Here is a 17,616-nt window from a genome sequence, read left to right as displayed (position 1 = left end):
TGGTTTGGATTGGTTTGGGATTGGTTTGGTTGGTTTGGATTGGTTTGGGTTGGTTTGGTTGGTTTGGTTGGTTTGGTTGGTTTGGATTGGTTTGGATTGGTTTGGTTGGTTTGGATTGGTTTGGATTGGTTTGGTTGGTTTGGATTGGTTTGGATTGGTTTGGATTGGTTTGGTTGGTTTGGATTGGTTTGGTTGGTTTGGATTGGTTTGGATTGGTTTGGTTGGATTTGGATTGGTTTGGATTGGTTTGGATTGGTTTGGATTGGTTTGGATTGGTTTGGATTGGTTTGGATTGGTTTGGATTGGTTTGGATTGGTTTGGATTGGTTTGGATTGGTTTGGGATTGGTTTGGATTGGTTTGGATTGGTTTGGTTGGGTTGGTTTGGATTGGTTTGATTGGTTTGGTTGGTTTGGATTGGTTTGGTTGGATTTGGATTGGTTTGGATTGGTTTGGTTGGTTTGGATTGGTTTGGATTGGTTTGGATTGGTTGGATTGGTTTGGATTGGTTTGGTTGGTTTGGATTGGTTTGGATTGGTTTGATTGGTTTGGGTTTGGTTGGATTGGTTTGGATTGGTTTGGATTGGTTTGGTTGGTTTGGATTGGTTTGATTGGTTTGGATTGGTTTGGATTGGTTTGGATTGGTTTGGATTGGATTTGGATTGGATTTGGATTTGGATTTGGTTTGGATTGGTTTGGATTGGTTTGGATTGGTTTGGTTGGTTTGGATTGGATTTGGATTGGTTGGATTGGATTGGATTGGTTTGGATTGGTTTGGATTGGATTTGGATTGGTTGGATTGGTTTGGATTGGTTTGGATTGGTTTGGATTGGTTTGGATTGGATTTGGATTGGTTTGGATTGGTTTGGATTGGTTTGGATTGGTTGGTTGGATTGGTTTGGATTGGTTTGGATTGGTTTGGATTGGTTTGGTTGGTTTGGATTGGTTTGGATTGGTTTTTGATTGGTTTGGATTGGTTTGGATTGGATTTGGTTGGTTTGGATTGGTTTGGATTGGTTTGGATTGGTTTGGATTGGTTTGGATTGGATTTGGATTGGTTTGGATTGGTTTGGTTGGTTTGGATTGGTTTGGATTGGTTTGGTTTGATTTGGATTGGTTTGGTTGGTTTGGATTGGTTTGGATTGGTTTGGATTGGTTTGGTTGGTTTGATTGGTTTGGATTGGTTTGGATTGGTTTGGATTGGTTTGGTTGGTTTGGATTGGTTTGGATTGGTTGGATTGGTTTGGATTGGTTTGGATTGGTTTGGATTGGTTTGGGATTGGTTGGATTGGATTTGGATTGGTTTGGATTGGTTTGGTTGGTTTGGATTGGTTTGGATTGGTTTGGATTGGTTTGGATTGGATTGGATTGGATTTTGGTTGGTTTGGATTGGTTTGGTTGGTTTGGATTGGTTTGGATTGGTTTGGATTGGATTTGGATTGGTTTGGATTGGTTTGGATTGGTTTGGATTTGGATTGGGATTGGTTTGGATTGGATTTGGATTGGTTTGGATTGGTTTGGATTGGTTTGGTTGGTTTGGATTGGTTTGGGATTGGTTTGGATTGGTTTGGATTGGATTTGGATTGGTTTGGATTGGTTTGGATATGATTGGATTTGGATTGGATTTGGATGGGTTGGATTGGTTTGGTTTGGTTGGTTTGGATTGGATTGGTTTGGATTGGTTTGGATTGGTTTGGATTGGATTTGGTTGGTTTGGATTGGTTTGGATGGGGTTTGGATGGGATTTGGATTGGATTTGGATTGGATTTGGATTGGATTTGGATTGGATTTGGATTGGATTTGGATTGGATTTGGATTGGATTTGGGTTGGATTTGGATTGGATTTGGATTGGATTTGGATTGGATTTGTATTGGATTTGTATTGGATTGGGATTGGATTTGGATTGGATTTGGATTGGATTTGGATTGGATTTGAATTGGATTTGGATTGGATTTGGATTGGATTACACTTAAGAAGCCTCTCCACAATCCAATTAAGTTTCCTCAGATAATGGAGAATCTCAAGCCGAAGACGTGCAGCGAAGATGGCGATCTTTCCAGTGAGGCAATGTTATGAAAAACTCGATAAATGCATTTCTTTGTCGAACTTTACCCCAATCATCCAATTTATTCGGGTCATATTTAGTGCCCTTTCACAATCATTTTCAGAAACCCGTTCGAAACCGGGACAGAAGGTTATGTATCCGTTCCTACCGAAATAAAAAAAAATCAGAAAAGCAAATTGCGTCACATTCAGCCAGCCAGCCAGTCAGTGAACCAACAACGCCAACAAGCGATAGCACTTTGGCGACCCACAGCCATACCCCTGCGTTGAACCTCGTTCGGACGTCAAGCAACATGTCAACATGCACACGAGCTCGGCATGGCACAAATACTTTACACATTAAATCCGCAAGCTCGACCCGCAAATTGGATTGGAGGTCTGCAAAAATTTGCTTGCTGCATGGCCCCGCGTATGAGAGCCTCCACCAGTCAGTCAGTGGTGCACGTCTTCGCCTCCGCCGTTGCTCAGCTGGTGCTGCAGTATAGTGGAGACCTGTCAGTACAAAATAAAGTGACCGCACCCTGTGCATCAAAAAGTTCAGCGCATTGACGCATGAACCACGCACATTTTTTTGGTGTGGAATATGTTTCAACGGTATCGCTACCGGCTATCCATAACTCGCATCAGTATGTGGATTCTTCGAATTTGAGGGTTGAGCAGGCAAGGTTATTTTTATTTTTCGAATGGTGGACATGATTCAAGCAGAGTTGCGTAATATCGCAGCGAAAAGAAGGACGAGTTTGTCCTCAGGATGGAAAACATAAAAGCAAAATTGTTATACTCCATGTGCTGTATAGTAGCGAAACGTGGAGCCATTAAATGGGTAAGGCATATAATTAAAAAAAATCAAACGCTGATTTTGATTACGTTCATCACGAGCCTAATAGAAGGACAAGGTAGTAAGCTTGTACTACATTGATTGCAACATCGTAATTCAACACTAGAGGGTTGTCAATAACCATTCATAATTGAATGATAGATTGGAACACCTTTCAGACATCACAACACTAGGCAGAAGTACATAAAATCGAACATTGTAGAAATAAATTTATGGCGCGCTGAACAACAGATAGGTAACCCATTTTTAGTTTATGCTTTGCAACACTTTCGGCTCATATATGCCTTCGGTTAGTAGTTGGATACTATTGCAATGTTTGAAAAATGGTTAAAGTGCGAAGCAAAATAACAAAAAAAACACTTGTTTACGTTTTCACAAAAAAGAGCATTTGTTATGAACACTAATTGTGGGAAGCTAAAATCCTGCTGGCAGAGCGGTACGCTGCTGACACGTCTGTTTGGTACGATGGTCCAACGATGAAAGAGGAAGATGCATGGCTTGCTATTTACTGATCGTCTACGGTTGTTGAATAAGTGGTTGTAGCCGTTTAATAATTCGTACGCATTCATGTGACAACCTAATGAATGGTAAACTACTACATACACGCTTAAGATAACTTACCTAAGCCCCACATTCCCCTTCTTCTCCCATTAAAAAAGGGAAAAATATACCTGAGCACTGACTGATCTACCAAAAATAATATGAACATTGTAAAATTAATGCTAGAGCACCTTTAAACTATTGTTTTTTTTATAGTTTTCTTGGATAATAAAGCAATTCATGTAAATTTTAGTATAATACATCTTTGTTCTCACTCACAGGATGAACATGCTTCTATATGTTGAACATGTTTTATATAAATTGTTGCAAATTGTGAGATTTGACCAGTTTCATTTAGAACGAATTTTAAAGACTTGTCAGACAGATTCTATATTTGAAATAAAAATTCGGAATTTTGTGTGTTGACTTATCTATCTGTTTTTTCCAGAAATTAACTCCACATATTCTCATGAGACGGTCGAAAGCTTTTTCGAATACAATTTAAAACAAATAAACAGACTCTTGGAATGCGTTGACCTTCTCCAGAATAATATAGAGCGTGTCAAGTTATCGATAGCATTCTAAATATCGCGGAATCAAAGATATCTGAGATAACTGGTAGTATCATGTACACCAGCGGTGACAAGCAGATGTATTCAAAACTGAACTTGTTTTGAAGAAAATGACATTTTCCAAACTTACACATATGCAACCACAAAGGGGTTTTTTTTTCAAACTCAATTGACCTTCAACATAAATTCATCCAAAACTAATTTGATCGTCAACATAACTTTTTAAAATAGAGCAATTCTCTGTATTTCAGATTTGAAGACATATACATCCCTGAATTACATTAGCGTACATTAGCGCCGCTAAGATGCAAGACGTCACTCATGGATTCTTTTCAAATGCTCGAACATAGTTTTAATTAAATCTTATACAGGAAGTAAACAAAGTAGGTGATTTCACAATTCAAATTATTGCTGATTCAACTTTTAGTTGATAAATATCACACAAATTTGTCTTGAAAATAGTGAACTCCTTGCGAACCCATCTTTCCGAAGACCCAACCCATCCTAATGGCCTTCTTGACCAACTTTGCGGTTTTTCAAACACAAACCATTTCAGATAATCATCCAGACTCCCGTTTTGTTTCACATATAACAAAAGATATTCAGACTTCCTTTGTAAAGGACAATTTACGGCCCCACCGTAGAGTGCGAAGCTGGAGACATATGTACACCCATGAACCGTGCTGAATGGAAACGGCTGTTACGTACTGCAGAGGCCTCTGCGTGCTTAGGCTGAATAAATAACAATAATAGACTTCCCTAGTAGTCTTTCACTCATTTCGATAAAATATGTATGTTCATATAGTCAACTATTAAACGCATCTTAAAAGTCACAATCTAGACATGGCCTGTTTGCAAATATCAAGCTTAAAATGAACGGTTTATAGTGAAAAACTATGCTATCTGGTCACTTTAATAAAGAAACAAAAAAATGCTATCTGGCTCAAAAAATCTCATTTTTCACAATGTTATTACACCCATTTCGCAATTTCGTTTCCTTGTTAGAATCATTACAATGCATAGGGGTCTCTCCATTTATTACAGTTTATACGTGACAAGAATTTTTTTTATCACGATTGATCGAACTAATGCATGATTGCAAACCACATGCAATAACATCATTTTGTACTCATTTCAATCAACATGTGCATTTGTCTAATTTACTCATTCCAAAAGACTTCCAGTAGCACGCATTTTTCGAAGGGTCGTTCAAGTCCGTCAAGTTGAAGAATACACAAATTCGTCTTTATTCAAGGCCGAATCATTTCAATGCATGGACGCCCGCGTAGCATGCAAACCTTTTTAGGTGTGGCCATCCCGAATAACACGCAAAATAGTCCGATCCGGATCCACATGCAATCCATTGAAAGCGGAAATTTACCTTTCTTAAAGACCGAATCATTTAAATGCATGGTCGTCCCGAGCAACAGGCAAAATTATAATCATCCTTTAAGGTCTTGTTTTGATGTATGGTCGTCCCGAGCAACATGCATACCGTTCAAGCGAGGTCGTCCCGAGCAACACACGTCTCCATAGGTCTCCTTTAAAGACCAAATAATTTTAATGCATGCTTGTCCCGAGCAACATGCAAACCTTTCCAGGAGTTGCCATCCCAAACAACACGCAAAAGAGTCTTCTGGTAATGTTCTAATTGCTTGGTCGTCCCGAACCACATGCAAACCGTTCATACACGAACATTCCAAGTAACACGCAAAACAATCTTCTTCTAAGATACAATTTTTTTCACTGCATGGTCGTCCCGAGCAACATGCCAAATTATCATCATCCTTTAATGTCTTTTTTCCAATGCATGGTCGTCCCGAGCAACATGCCAACCGTTCAAGCGTGGTCATCCTGAGCAGCACGCATTTTTTTCGCAGAAATCTAAAACACGCCACCACAATCGTTCAATTTTGGTTCGTAGATTTGTTCCATTGCTATTCCAAGCACTCGCTCTCGCATAAAAAACACGTTAGATCACAAAACAATCACTTTCAGCCGACGTTTTTTGCCTATAATAATTCTTTCTCAATTTATTCTACTTTATTTTTCACTCACCATATGAATCAGTTGCCAAGAAATAACCATTATATTGTTTTTGGATCAGTGTTCAATTTTGTTGCACATGGAGGCAACAAAACCTGGCAGGATCGCCATTGTGGGAAGCTAGAATCCTGCTGGCAGAGCGGTACGCTGCTGACACGTCTGTTTGGTACGATGGTCCAACGATGAAAGAGGAAGATGCATGGCTTGCTATTTACTGATCGTCTACGGTTGTTGAATAAGTGGTTGTAGCCGTTTAACGGGATGATTAATTCGTACGCATTCATGTGACAACCTAATGAATGGTAAACTTCTACATACACGCTTAAGATAACTTACCTAAGCCCCACACTAATTATTTATTGCTGCTTAATAACTGGTGAACTCGGAATTACCATGAAAAGAAAATCAAGAAAGCGGATAACGATCACAAAGTCTTATTTTGTGTGTGTTATGACTTAAACAATGTGAATGAATTAATAACTCTGCATTGGTTTGTCTAACAAATCAATAAAAATTTGAATGAAACAAAAGAAAACTTTTTTTTATGGTGAGTTTGTTCGTTAAAGTCTTCAGCAGTATCACGAACAGTCGGTGATAAGAAACATCTGAGCATGACTATGACAAGTGTTGGGCGGGTTACTCGCTTGTGGTGCGTTGTAATCTATTAATAAATTTCCCACATGGTCGTTTTTCAGAGAGATAGCATTGCGAGACATTTCAAGTTTTCCAGATAGGATTTCTATTTTGGGCTCATCTATCAGGAAGTAAAAAATGCACCCAACCGGCGATCGTTAGATTTTCTAACAATGCTGTATAAGAACCTACCAAAAACTGTATGAGAACTGGGCAAATGTGAAGATGCAAGATTCTTATATAAATATTGCATGACACCACACAATTTTTCAAGCTTCTCTTACAACAGTGGTCCCTAGGATTCTTACTATGAAGGGCCGCACATATTATCGCAAAACACTAGAGCCAAAGCAATTTAGCCTTAAATAACTCATTCTTATCCTAAATATTTTTACACCTCTTTGCTTCTACTCTTGCTCTGCTACTCATTTGTATCACGACCTTGCTGATCCAGATATGGCGCGTTCGATTCTCGGTTTGATCTACATTTTTTCGGATGGCAATAATGATGGCCACAAGATATATATTCAGACAATAACAGGTATAGAAAAAGAAAAATGTGAGTATTGTTAGTTGAACTGTTTCTTCTACTAGATACCGAGATCACCTTTTCAACTCCATAAATGTCTTGCACTAGAGTCTTGTGGTGATTGCAACCCGAGTTGATGAAAATAACTCAATAATATCAAATGTTCATAAGATAATCAAATGAAATATGGATATGATTGATATAAAAGATAAAAGATCAGACGACAATATCAATATTTTGCACTAAAATATCATAAGGAGATCAAGTTATTCATGTTATTTGTAAGAAATGATCAATATCAAGTGCCATTAGTTTGTTCTCATCCATAGCATATCTTGATATTTAAATGATATTTCGGTATTGATATTGTTGCCTGTTCTTTTATCTTTTATATCAATCAAGTCCATATCATGTTCTGCCCGGGAAGAGATGTTTCATATGGTTTCTTTATATCTCCTGATCGTGCGGTAACACGGTCTACTGTGCATTGTGCACTAAATAAAATTCCTGCTAATCGAAGCAAAATTAACTCCTTCGCTCTTTGCCAACCTCTCGATCGAACTGGTTCAAACCTTATTAATTTTTTTCTGGTTGCATCAGAATTTACTCATTCGCTTCCGATAGATCTGCTAAGTATGCTAAGAGCTAACACGTTCCAACGCGCACTTATTCGAATAACTGCTAATCGAAATGAAATTTGCTCTTCCGCACTACGCATAATACCCGATCGAACTGGCGGTAACACGAGCCAACTCGCGCCGTGAATTTATTACAAGGACGAATTGTTGCTGAAAGTGCCTCATAGGGGCTCGAAATTAAGGAATGCTGATTTCATGAAGAGGACAGTTTGTATTGTAACCCTCCAGACACTATAGTAGAGATGGGCGACAACAACCATACAAATTTGGCTTACGGATTCGATAACGAAATGCATGGGTTTCAACCTTTCGAAGCCTTGTCGGTACAAGAACTTGCAGTAGTCGAGTTTTTACTGGTTACATGACTCCAGGACATCAATGATTTGATAAATGCGAACGGTAGACTTCTCATTCTAGTCAGTAATTCTAATCGAATTGAACTGCTTGATCCATCCAGCTGCAATTTTGAAAGCTAAGCCTTGCCACACCACAAGTCTTTATTTTTGTCGCTCAAATATCTATCTGTAGACTTTACATTCACAGTAATATTTCCAGTCGCATTCAGGCCTGAACAGGTGCACTTCATGGGTACAGCTTCACACGATGATACCTTGATTCAATCAACGTTAGATGAGCTACAATGGACTGGTCGTGTTCGTCAAACATTGACACGGTGGATGACGCCGTGATGTTTTTTTACGTGACACTGTCAAACGGAAAACTTAAAGAACGTCTACTGTCTGCGTAAGGACCGTAAATGTTATTTTCGGCCCGAAACAGCTGAGAATAAGTACGCTGTTCAACTTGCGGTGGCTGAGTATAACAGTGCGCAAGAAGTTCGATTCCGTGAGAACATTGAACACATCACAGCAACTTGAAAAACTTTCTGATCTTTTTAGATACATACAAAAGATCGGCTGATATTCCAAATAACGTTTCCTTTGGCAATAGTAATTCTTCCACATATAACACTTATAATAACCTCTTTGCTGAGTTTTTTTCGCAGCGTGTTTGAGTCAGATTACATTACGAGTAAGTATTTAGAAGAATCACGAAACAACAAAAATCAACTACTGCAGTTAAACTTCAACTACGACACTGTTCACAAAGCTATTCATTCAGTTGACGTTCGAGGGAGCCTTGTCTGGATCAAGTTTCATGATCGTTCATAAAGAACTTCATAAAAACTGTGCAGCTTCGCTGGCTGCTCCTGACTAATTTATAACAAATTTCAACTGCTCATTCGTGGATGGCGTTTTCCCTGATTCCTAAAAGCTCGCATCGATTATACTAATTTTCATATCTGGTATCTTTCATGGCGTGGAAAGTTATTGGAACTATCAAGAAGCGCAGCAAGTTGATGGTGCTGTGTGCATTGACTTTTCGAAGGCATTACATTTTGATAATGTTCCGCAATGTTGAAGCTAAACCATACTGACTTGACAACTGGATTGAATCGCTTTCGTTAAGATTTGTGCTCTATTGATCAACGCCGTTTATGATCAGCTACACTCGTGCAAGCACTTTATGCGGATAAAAATGCGGCAAAAACATTTCCGAATCATATCAAGCCATGATATCAAATTTATCAAACTTGTATACAAATCTCGCGTAAAATATGTTTACGGCTTATAAACCCAAACCATGATTTTTAATTTTCTAGCATAAACGATTGTATTGTAAATAATTCTTCAGGTAAAACTCCGTTCTTGATATTAAGAGACACATTTATTGCTATATTGAGTATACGTCTAATAAACCATTTGAACCATAGTGGTTTTTAAATCCTTTGTTTGGCGCCCTTAATTTCCATGCGGAGTGTTGCTTTGGTTTTTAGGCCGATCACTTTGTATTGTTTATTTAGAAAATCTATATAAAATATATATTCTTACTAGGTTTTCAATATACCGCATAGCAGAACTGCTATGGCTAATAAATCTAAACAAATCCTATGATATTACTAGCTTTGAGTAAACGGCTCGTATTGCCGGTAATGCGAGTAAAAGGCGCAATTTTTGTTTTAGCTGAAATTTAGTAAATTTCGAACATTTCAATTAATCTAAATTTGCTGTTAAAATATAACCATTTACTTATGGCATTTACATGTTTTTGGCAATGAAATGAGTTTCTACTTCAATCAATTAATAAAATCAGTCATTGAAAACTTGAACCTCATTTAATCATATGGTCGAGGTTCAACCAAACCGCACCAAGCGGCTTTTCGACTGACTTGTGATATTTTGTTCGTTCAAGAAAAACGGAAGCTGTTTCATGTCAATTTAAGCATACATTTGCAGTAGGATATCCTCAGTTATGGTGTTGAGGGATATCCAATACGATTTGCGATCAATTAAATCTGATAAACGAAAGTTTTAGCAGAAAAATCGGTGATTTTTCGTTGGCGCTTGGTGTGCTTTGGCTGAACCCCGACCATATGTTGCTCAAGAAATGCGAAAAAACAGAAGCCCCCACAGAGAAGTGATGATTCTCGCTTTGTTCTCGCTCATTTTGTGTTGGGGAGCAGTTGTGAAGAACAAGTTGAAATACAACATCAGAACCAGTGCCATGTAACATTGCAGAGGACAACCACTGGTGGTTTTGTGTATCTACGTGAAATTATAAATCCATACCGCTCTTCAAGGTGGATAGATCATTAATATTTTGTTATTCAAAGGAAGCCCCAAAAATATTTTTAAACTCTTTTCAAGATATCATGTCGCTAAAATGTATGTAGTTTTCATGCCGAAAGCTAAAAAACGCAAATTTTGGGGGCTCTTGAACCGGTGTGCATCGTTGTTTTTTCATACAAAATGGTCATGTTTGAGGATCAAAATCTCGTTTTCTAGCGATTCGATTATGGACATATTTGGCCTACCAGCCTAAAATAACCTAAATTTTCAACTAATTAATGATTTGAGTGTATTACTCCTACGTAAAGTTAAACGATTTACAATGATATGGAGATGCTAATAGGGACACGGCAGGTATTTCCGTCCATCGTCGTAGGGTCTAAAACCAACGAAAGCAACGTCCATTTGCCATAATTTCACTATAGCAGACCGTTTCTCCTGAGCTTACGATTTGGTACGGATGAGTTTAGAAAAAAAGTGTCTCTTCTATTGGTTTTTGAGACTATGACGAAAAGACGAAAATACCTGCCTTAACCCTATCATCTTCCAAACTTAGACGTACATGTTCATGGCGAAATAATAGAATCGATAGTTCCGTTAGGATACGGCAGGCATGAAGAATGTTTTTTTTTTATAGAAGTCGATTTGAAAGCGAGCGGAGGGCAATATTTGTGATGATATATGTACGTCTAAGTTTGGAAGATGATATTAGCATTTCCATATCATTCTAGATTTTCAAGTCAAGTGTTATTTGTATGCATGTTTACTGAAAAGGCACGCTCTAGTTGGAAATAATTATAAAGCCATGTATTAACTGAAACGCCTTTTCATGTGCCACAAGTTTTCAGTAAACATGCATAAAAATAAAAAGCGTTAAATGAAACTTTTTCTTGATTGTTGACTTGTGAGGGACTTGTGACATAGTTGGGTAGAGAGAAGGGTGTGAAATGTTACCAAAGCATATCCCATCGATATTAGCTGGTTATGGAACAACTTCTCGCAAGGGCAGCTGTTGTATAATTGGTAATACGTCCGTGTACTTAATGGAACAGTGTGGGTTCAAGTCCCACCGGCTGCTGAATTTTTTTTTTCGCAATATCTCCTTAAAATGGCAAACTTAACTATCAAAATCATGTATCAAAATTAAACATCTTTTCCAAAAAAAAGTTAGGCCGTTACAAATATTTAATTAACTTTTTGTCCTACTGATCTCCGAAGGGTCAAGGGGGGGGATAATAAAAATATATATTAAAACCAAAAAAATCTAAAAACTTCTCGGATTTGTTAAAGAATGTTTTGAAAACCCTCAAAATTATCCGAATTTTATTTTGTTGCCCCCTCAAAAAATCTGAGGGAGGGAGACAAAATATTTTTTAAATATTTGTATCAGCCTTACATGAAAGTTTAGGTTATTTTAGGCTAGGATTTTAGGCTGGGATTTTAGGCTGGGATGCGAATTGCTAGAAGTCGAGATTTTCCTCAAGCATGACTTTTTTTGTATGAAAAAACGGCGATGGAGTTAGTAGAAGAAGTAGAAGAATAGTAGAAGAATCACGGATATTTATTCATATCAAATACTGTTTTTTTTTTTGTAATTTACAAGTGAACAGAATTCTAAAAGTGTTTGATTTTCGTTAATAATACAATCTTCATTCATTGTGTACATTCTAACCCTCACTGTCTGGTAGTGATATTATGGAAAAAGCAGCTCCAGAGACTCATTTCAGACTGCCAGGTATTTCATGACCAGTATCAGCCCTGCCTGTTTATGCTACCGTTATCAATTGGATAATGGATGTAATAATTAATGCATCTCTAGAGGACTGATCCATCACGGTGAATTTATTTGCTTGAAAATATCTTCAAGGGACACACTGTCTACAGCAGACTGACCAAACACAGTATACCTGCTCCAACACTAGCCGGAATGGATCGAATAATGTCGGAATATCACACAAACTGCCAGAAGATCCAGGGTTATGTCGAATACATAAAAGTTAGTCCCAATTACTATGCAAAAGCTCACACTACATTAATAAACGGTACTTATACATAAAAAGCACACCGGAATTCAACGATTTGTTAAATTTTGGCAGTAGCAAAAACGGAATGACAACAAACACGTTTGCTCGTCACACTACGATCCCCCAACGCCCTACCTGCAATGCATTCTTAAGAGTCGAGTGCTTTTAAAACAAATTCCAAAATATCACTATTAAAAAGAGTTTATTTATTGTTATTTTTGTATTTCACGGATCTGCCCGTAATACTATGTTAGTGTTAGTTGTAGTTTAGTATTTCTCAACCAACCAACCACAACAGAAGGTTGTGGTTTTTGAATGATACGTTTTAAAATATTGTTTAATTTGTTACACTCACAGTAAAAAATCAGATTCGAACCCTTTAAAAATTTCAATATTTCAACACTAAATGCTAATTTCGTGGTTTGATAAATTCTAATCTGGTAAAAATCAGCAATGATGACTTGATTTAAGCAGTTTCAATATATACAAATTGATTAGGAATTTGCAAATTTTCTTTTCGGTTTTGTGTAGTCAGTTGTCCAGAATTGACTGAAGAATTTTGTAAAGATTGTCATGGAGTATTTCGGTAAAATATTGAAAAAGTTTAAGCGATGGATTTAATCAATTATGGAGACCTAACTACGGCATAACTAAGCCTGAGGTTACGGTTTTGATTCTCGACCTATTGAGGGGATCTTCTGCGTTGGAAATTTTCCCCACTGCTCTGGTCATAAAGTATCATTGTGCTTGTTACAGGATAAACAAATGTATGCATTTGGTTGACATCGAAAGCTCTTAATTAATGACTGTGGATTAGTGCCAGGAGAACACTAAGTTGAGAATCGGATTTTGAAGTTTCGTGTGTCTTACACGAGCCTACCTTGTTTTCTGTATACCATATCCAGGACTACTATGATCACATCAAACGTGGAGCGGGTTTTCCTGCATCATTGACTTTCTTAATTATTGCATTTTGAATGATGCTTATCAGTGAGCTTATCAGTTTTTTAAACATCCCGAGAAGACAGGCAAAATAAAATTATAGCACATTATAACAGAATCAATGGTTGTTTTAAATAATAGCGTGTCAGTTATTTTCAACAAACATTGATATGAATGAATTATTATTATTTGGTTTGAAATGTTTCTTACAATATAATTGCAGCATAAGCCGCATGTTCTTAATGTTTTATTGAATAGCTCTAAGACTAGCCATATAATCGAACCAGGTTAAGGATAATCCTCACGGAATCCAAAACTAAATTCACCCGCGCCTTCGAGGGCACACATGCTAAGACGCAGCAAAGCTAAAATAATAAAAATGACTGTTGTGCGTTGCTTCCGTATTGATTGGTGTGCCATTGAAAACGCGAACGGATTTAGTTGTGGATTCCGTGAAGATTATCCTTATCTGAACGTTTGTCAAAAGCTATTTTAACTGGTCTGAGAATTCATTATTCGGTGTCCCAGATCTTGCGCCGGACATACAGTTTTAAGAAACCTAAAACAACTGTCTTGGAAAAGGTCATGTTTCTGTTCAATCGTCGGCCAAACTATTTGATCCGCGATACCGTGAGAAAAACGGATGTTCGTACCGAAACGACAAAAAACCACGCTGTATCGGGACCCTAGCAGCATATATGTTGCACATAGATTACAGTAACTCATATGTGACCAGATTCAGTCATAATTAGGTGGCTGTAACCAATTTCACTTGACTTGTGCTGCTTGAGCTTGTGCGGTCAACAAGACCGTACCGACAAAACTAAGATGTATCGCGAGTCACGTGACGTACAAACATCTACATTTGCAAAAGAATTGAAGTACCCTAAAAGTTAAAAGAAAATCCAACATAAAATGTAATTCAATTACAGTTTTCCAAATTGTTGTTATGGAAAAGATTTATAAAAATGATTATAATTGGTCGGGGTGAGCGAAACCGCACCAAGCACCTTTTCGACTGACTTGAGATGTTTTATTCGTTGAATGAAAACAGAAATGAATTAACATCAATTCATTCGTACATTCGGTCGGGGTGCGGCTTCGCTGATTTGTGGTATTTTGTTCGTGCAAGGAAAACGAAACAGTTGAATTTTTCACATGATATATCCCTTAAGGGGCCGTACACTAATTACGTAAGGGCTATCTTTTTTTTCGCTCCATAAGAATGGATCTTACATGGAAGGAGGGGAGTTTGAAAAACCCAGAAAAATCCCTTGCGCAATAAGTGTACGGTCCCCGATCAATTTTTATAAGCTCCCAATAAATATTATGTCAAACTGATTTGCATCGCCGTTTGACGGACGAGAGACTTTAGCGGGATATTATTCTTTGTGGAGAAGTCCAGAGAATTTAAAAAAATGATCACATTTTAAACAAGGTCCAACTTTATTACAATAAACTTTCGAAATTCCAATGCATTTATACCACATAATTGCAACCATAAAATTTTTGAAAATGTTTGTTTTAGAGTGAGAGCAAATGCTACTAACAACCTGAACTAAATTTGTCAATATAAATAATCTCTAAAAAATAACGATTTTTGATATGTATTATTTATTAGGTTTTTACCATTATTTAATGTATACAGCAAGTTATTTATTTTCATTTTGATCTTCTAGATATAGGATTACTGAACATTTCACCCAAAAAACAAATCTCACAATTATTGTATAAAATCTAAACATGTACACATCTGTAAGGTTTTAGTACAAAACGTATAAGCTTCTTATACAGATGATGTAATAAAATAATGTAATCGAATAATACACAATAAACAATACAATGATAGTATAAAAATCATTCGAAACTGTATATGCCAAATGCCAAAATATGATACAGTTTTTGTAAGGTTCTTTTGCAGAACTGTATTAAAATCTTCTATCCGCTGATTGGTTGTATATATTGGATTATAAATTAAGAGAATTTCAAGGATTCAATCGGTTGTTCTTGTTGCTAGAATGTCGTAACTCAATTTTAATAATATAATTTTATATCGAGCCCTTCATGGTTTTCAGACGCTGGTTTATTTTCCCTTGTCTGATCTCGATCCGAACAATTTTATTTTTAGGAATTCTAGTTTTTGTTTTTCTTCCAACTTTGATAATTCATGCCTTGAGAAATTCTGAGCGCATGTACATAAGTTTTTTTTTCAATTATTTTGTCTTAACGCTGATTGCTATCTTTTCTGTTACTGCATTTTTTATACTGCGTTTCTACTTACTCCCTATCAAAACTATGAATTTATTAAAATACGATTTAAGAAAAATGTTCAGTATTACAGTTCCACGACATTGTGATAACAAACTCAATACATTCGTGGTATTTCTTATCACATTCACGCTCCACATCACTCACGCCTCCACCAGATAATGTCTCCAATACTCACCAGAAGCCACTAGAGCCAGAACGCCAATTATGGCAAAGAACTTAACCATATTTCCCGTACCGCTTTGTGTGTGTATGTCAGTCTAACTTGGCTGCGTATATTCACTGTACAATCCAGGAAGAAAATACTTCGGCTATCCGGATAGCCTCCGGACAAACACCTTAGCACTAGCAGGAAATATCTTCTCGTTGATCTTCCCTAAGATTTTGTATTCAGATTGGTCCCGGAAAATCCGGCTAATCACCAAACACTTGAACTACACATTCACGTAATGTTAGAAACCGTTCATACACACTGTAGGATTAGTGTTCACACACTGGGCTGCCGATCGCCGTTGCTTGCGGGAAAATATCCTTTTCGCTTCTTATTAATACTCTTCTGCTTGAATTTTCTTCAGTCCAACTTGCACCGAATCCTGTGAGCGACGTCCTTTTCGCCGCCGCCGTTCAAGACGATCTTCAAGCGATAACCGTTCTATCTCCGAGCTGGAGAGCGTGATGCTGCCGAAGACGTTGAGACACTGAATCACACTGAAAGCACACTGGCACTGGTTGGCAGCTAGGGCTGCCTTTTTGGATCAACCGCGCGATTCTCCGGGGGACAACGTTGGCGAGTGTGTGCGCGCGCAGAGACCGCCGCGAATCACACGGTCAGTGAGAATCCACCGTGAGCACCGGTGCCGGGTGAGAGAGAGTCTTTTCTGGGTGGAGAGGGTATCGGATTAGGAATCGAATGAAAATGGAAAACACTTTGATCTAGCCTGTAGTGTGATGCTGGTGGCGTCCGCTTCGACGACGACGCCGAACTTTTTAAGTATAAGCAAGAGAGTGCTCGATCAGAATCACGCTTTTATATGACCCGCAGTTTCGATGGGGGTCACTCGGAGTTCAGAAGGGGAAGTGACACCCACGATGAGTTTTGGTTAAAGTTCGGAGAGTGAGTTTGTGTGCTGAGTGATTGGTAAAGTGTTTAATGTGGGTATGAAAGTGATGGATTCAGTAGTTTGAGTACATGCATTTCACTCAGGACGACAGAACCCAGTTGAGTTCCTGTTCATATCACTGCTTATTAACTTGCAACAGATATTTTACTTATTGTTATGATCGACTAACGACATGTAATTCAAAATTAGTGAAATAAAAATGATACGAGGAAAATAAAAAAAATAACGGCGGAATTGCGAGTCGAGTCAAGTACGAGAGACACTAAAGATGGTCTCACAGCTGAGGTCGAAATACGTATCTGCAAAGATAACAAAACGTAGTGAAATTAAATGGAAAGTACTAAACTCGTCTTAGACGGTTGATGAACGAAAAGATAACAATGTCTACTCAAATAATAATAAGGCTATATTAAAGCCATACAATCAAGATCAGATAGAATTATACTTTCTGCTATCCATACTAAGGGCTATCGATTATAGCTACAAAGCAGAGACGTAAAAAGCAAAAATTTCCAAATCGTAGCTTCTTGATTACCATATTTATTTTTGAATGTTCAAATTAACTACACGAAAGCGCATTTATCAAAAGCAAATTTCAAACACAGCTATATGAATTGAACTCCAAATTTTATATTTTCCAGGAATTCTTTCCTGTTTATATTACCGGCGTTTTTGATCGCTCATTATGTGCACATTGCACCCTCACCGCTGATTTGATCATCGACAAAGTTAGCATTTCAAGACCTGAAATACACAAGCCCGTCTTGTTGAT

The 17,616-nt window shown here is 37.6% G+C and overlaps 1 protein-coding gene across 1 annotated transcript in view; it reads right to left on the bottom strand.

Annotated features, from left to right (window-relative positions):
- The window catches only part of LOC134226833 (chitin deacetylase 1), a 60,356-nt gene extending 43,646 nt beyond the window's left edge, over positions 1-16,710 (bottom strand). Inside the window, exon 1 of the mRNA XM_062707855.1 lies at positions 15,902-16,710. Within this exon, the coding sequence (XP_062563839.1) occupies positions 15,902-15,950 (49 nt within the window). The 5' untranslated portion in view covers positions 15,951-16,710. The remainder of the gene's footprint in view (positions 1-15,901) is intronic.
- Positions 16,711-17,616: the final 906 nt, after the last annotated feature.

This window comes from Armigeres subalbatus, chromosome 3 (assembly GCF_024139115.2).
Source record: "Armigeres subalbatus isolate Guangzhou_Male chromosome 3, GZ_Asu_2, whole genome shotgun sequence".
Classification (NCBI taxonomy): Eukaryota; Metazoa; Arthropoda; class Insecta; order Diptera; family Culicidae; genus Armigeres; species Armigeres subalbatus.
Note: the sequence above shows the minus strand (reverse complement) of the source record. Positions and strands in the feature narration are given on the sequence as shown.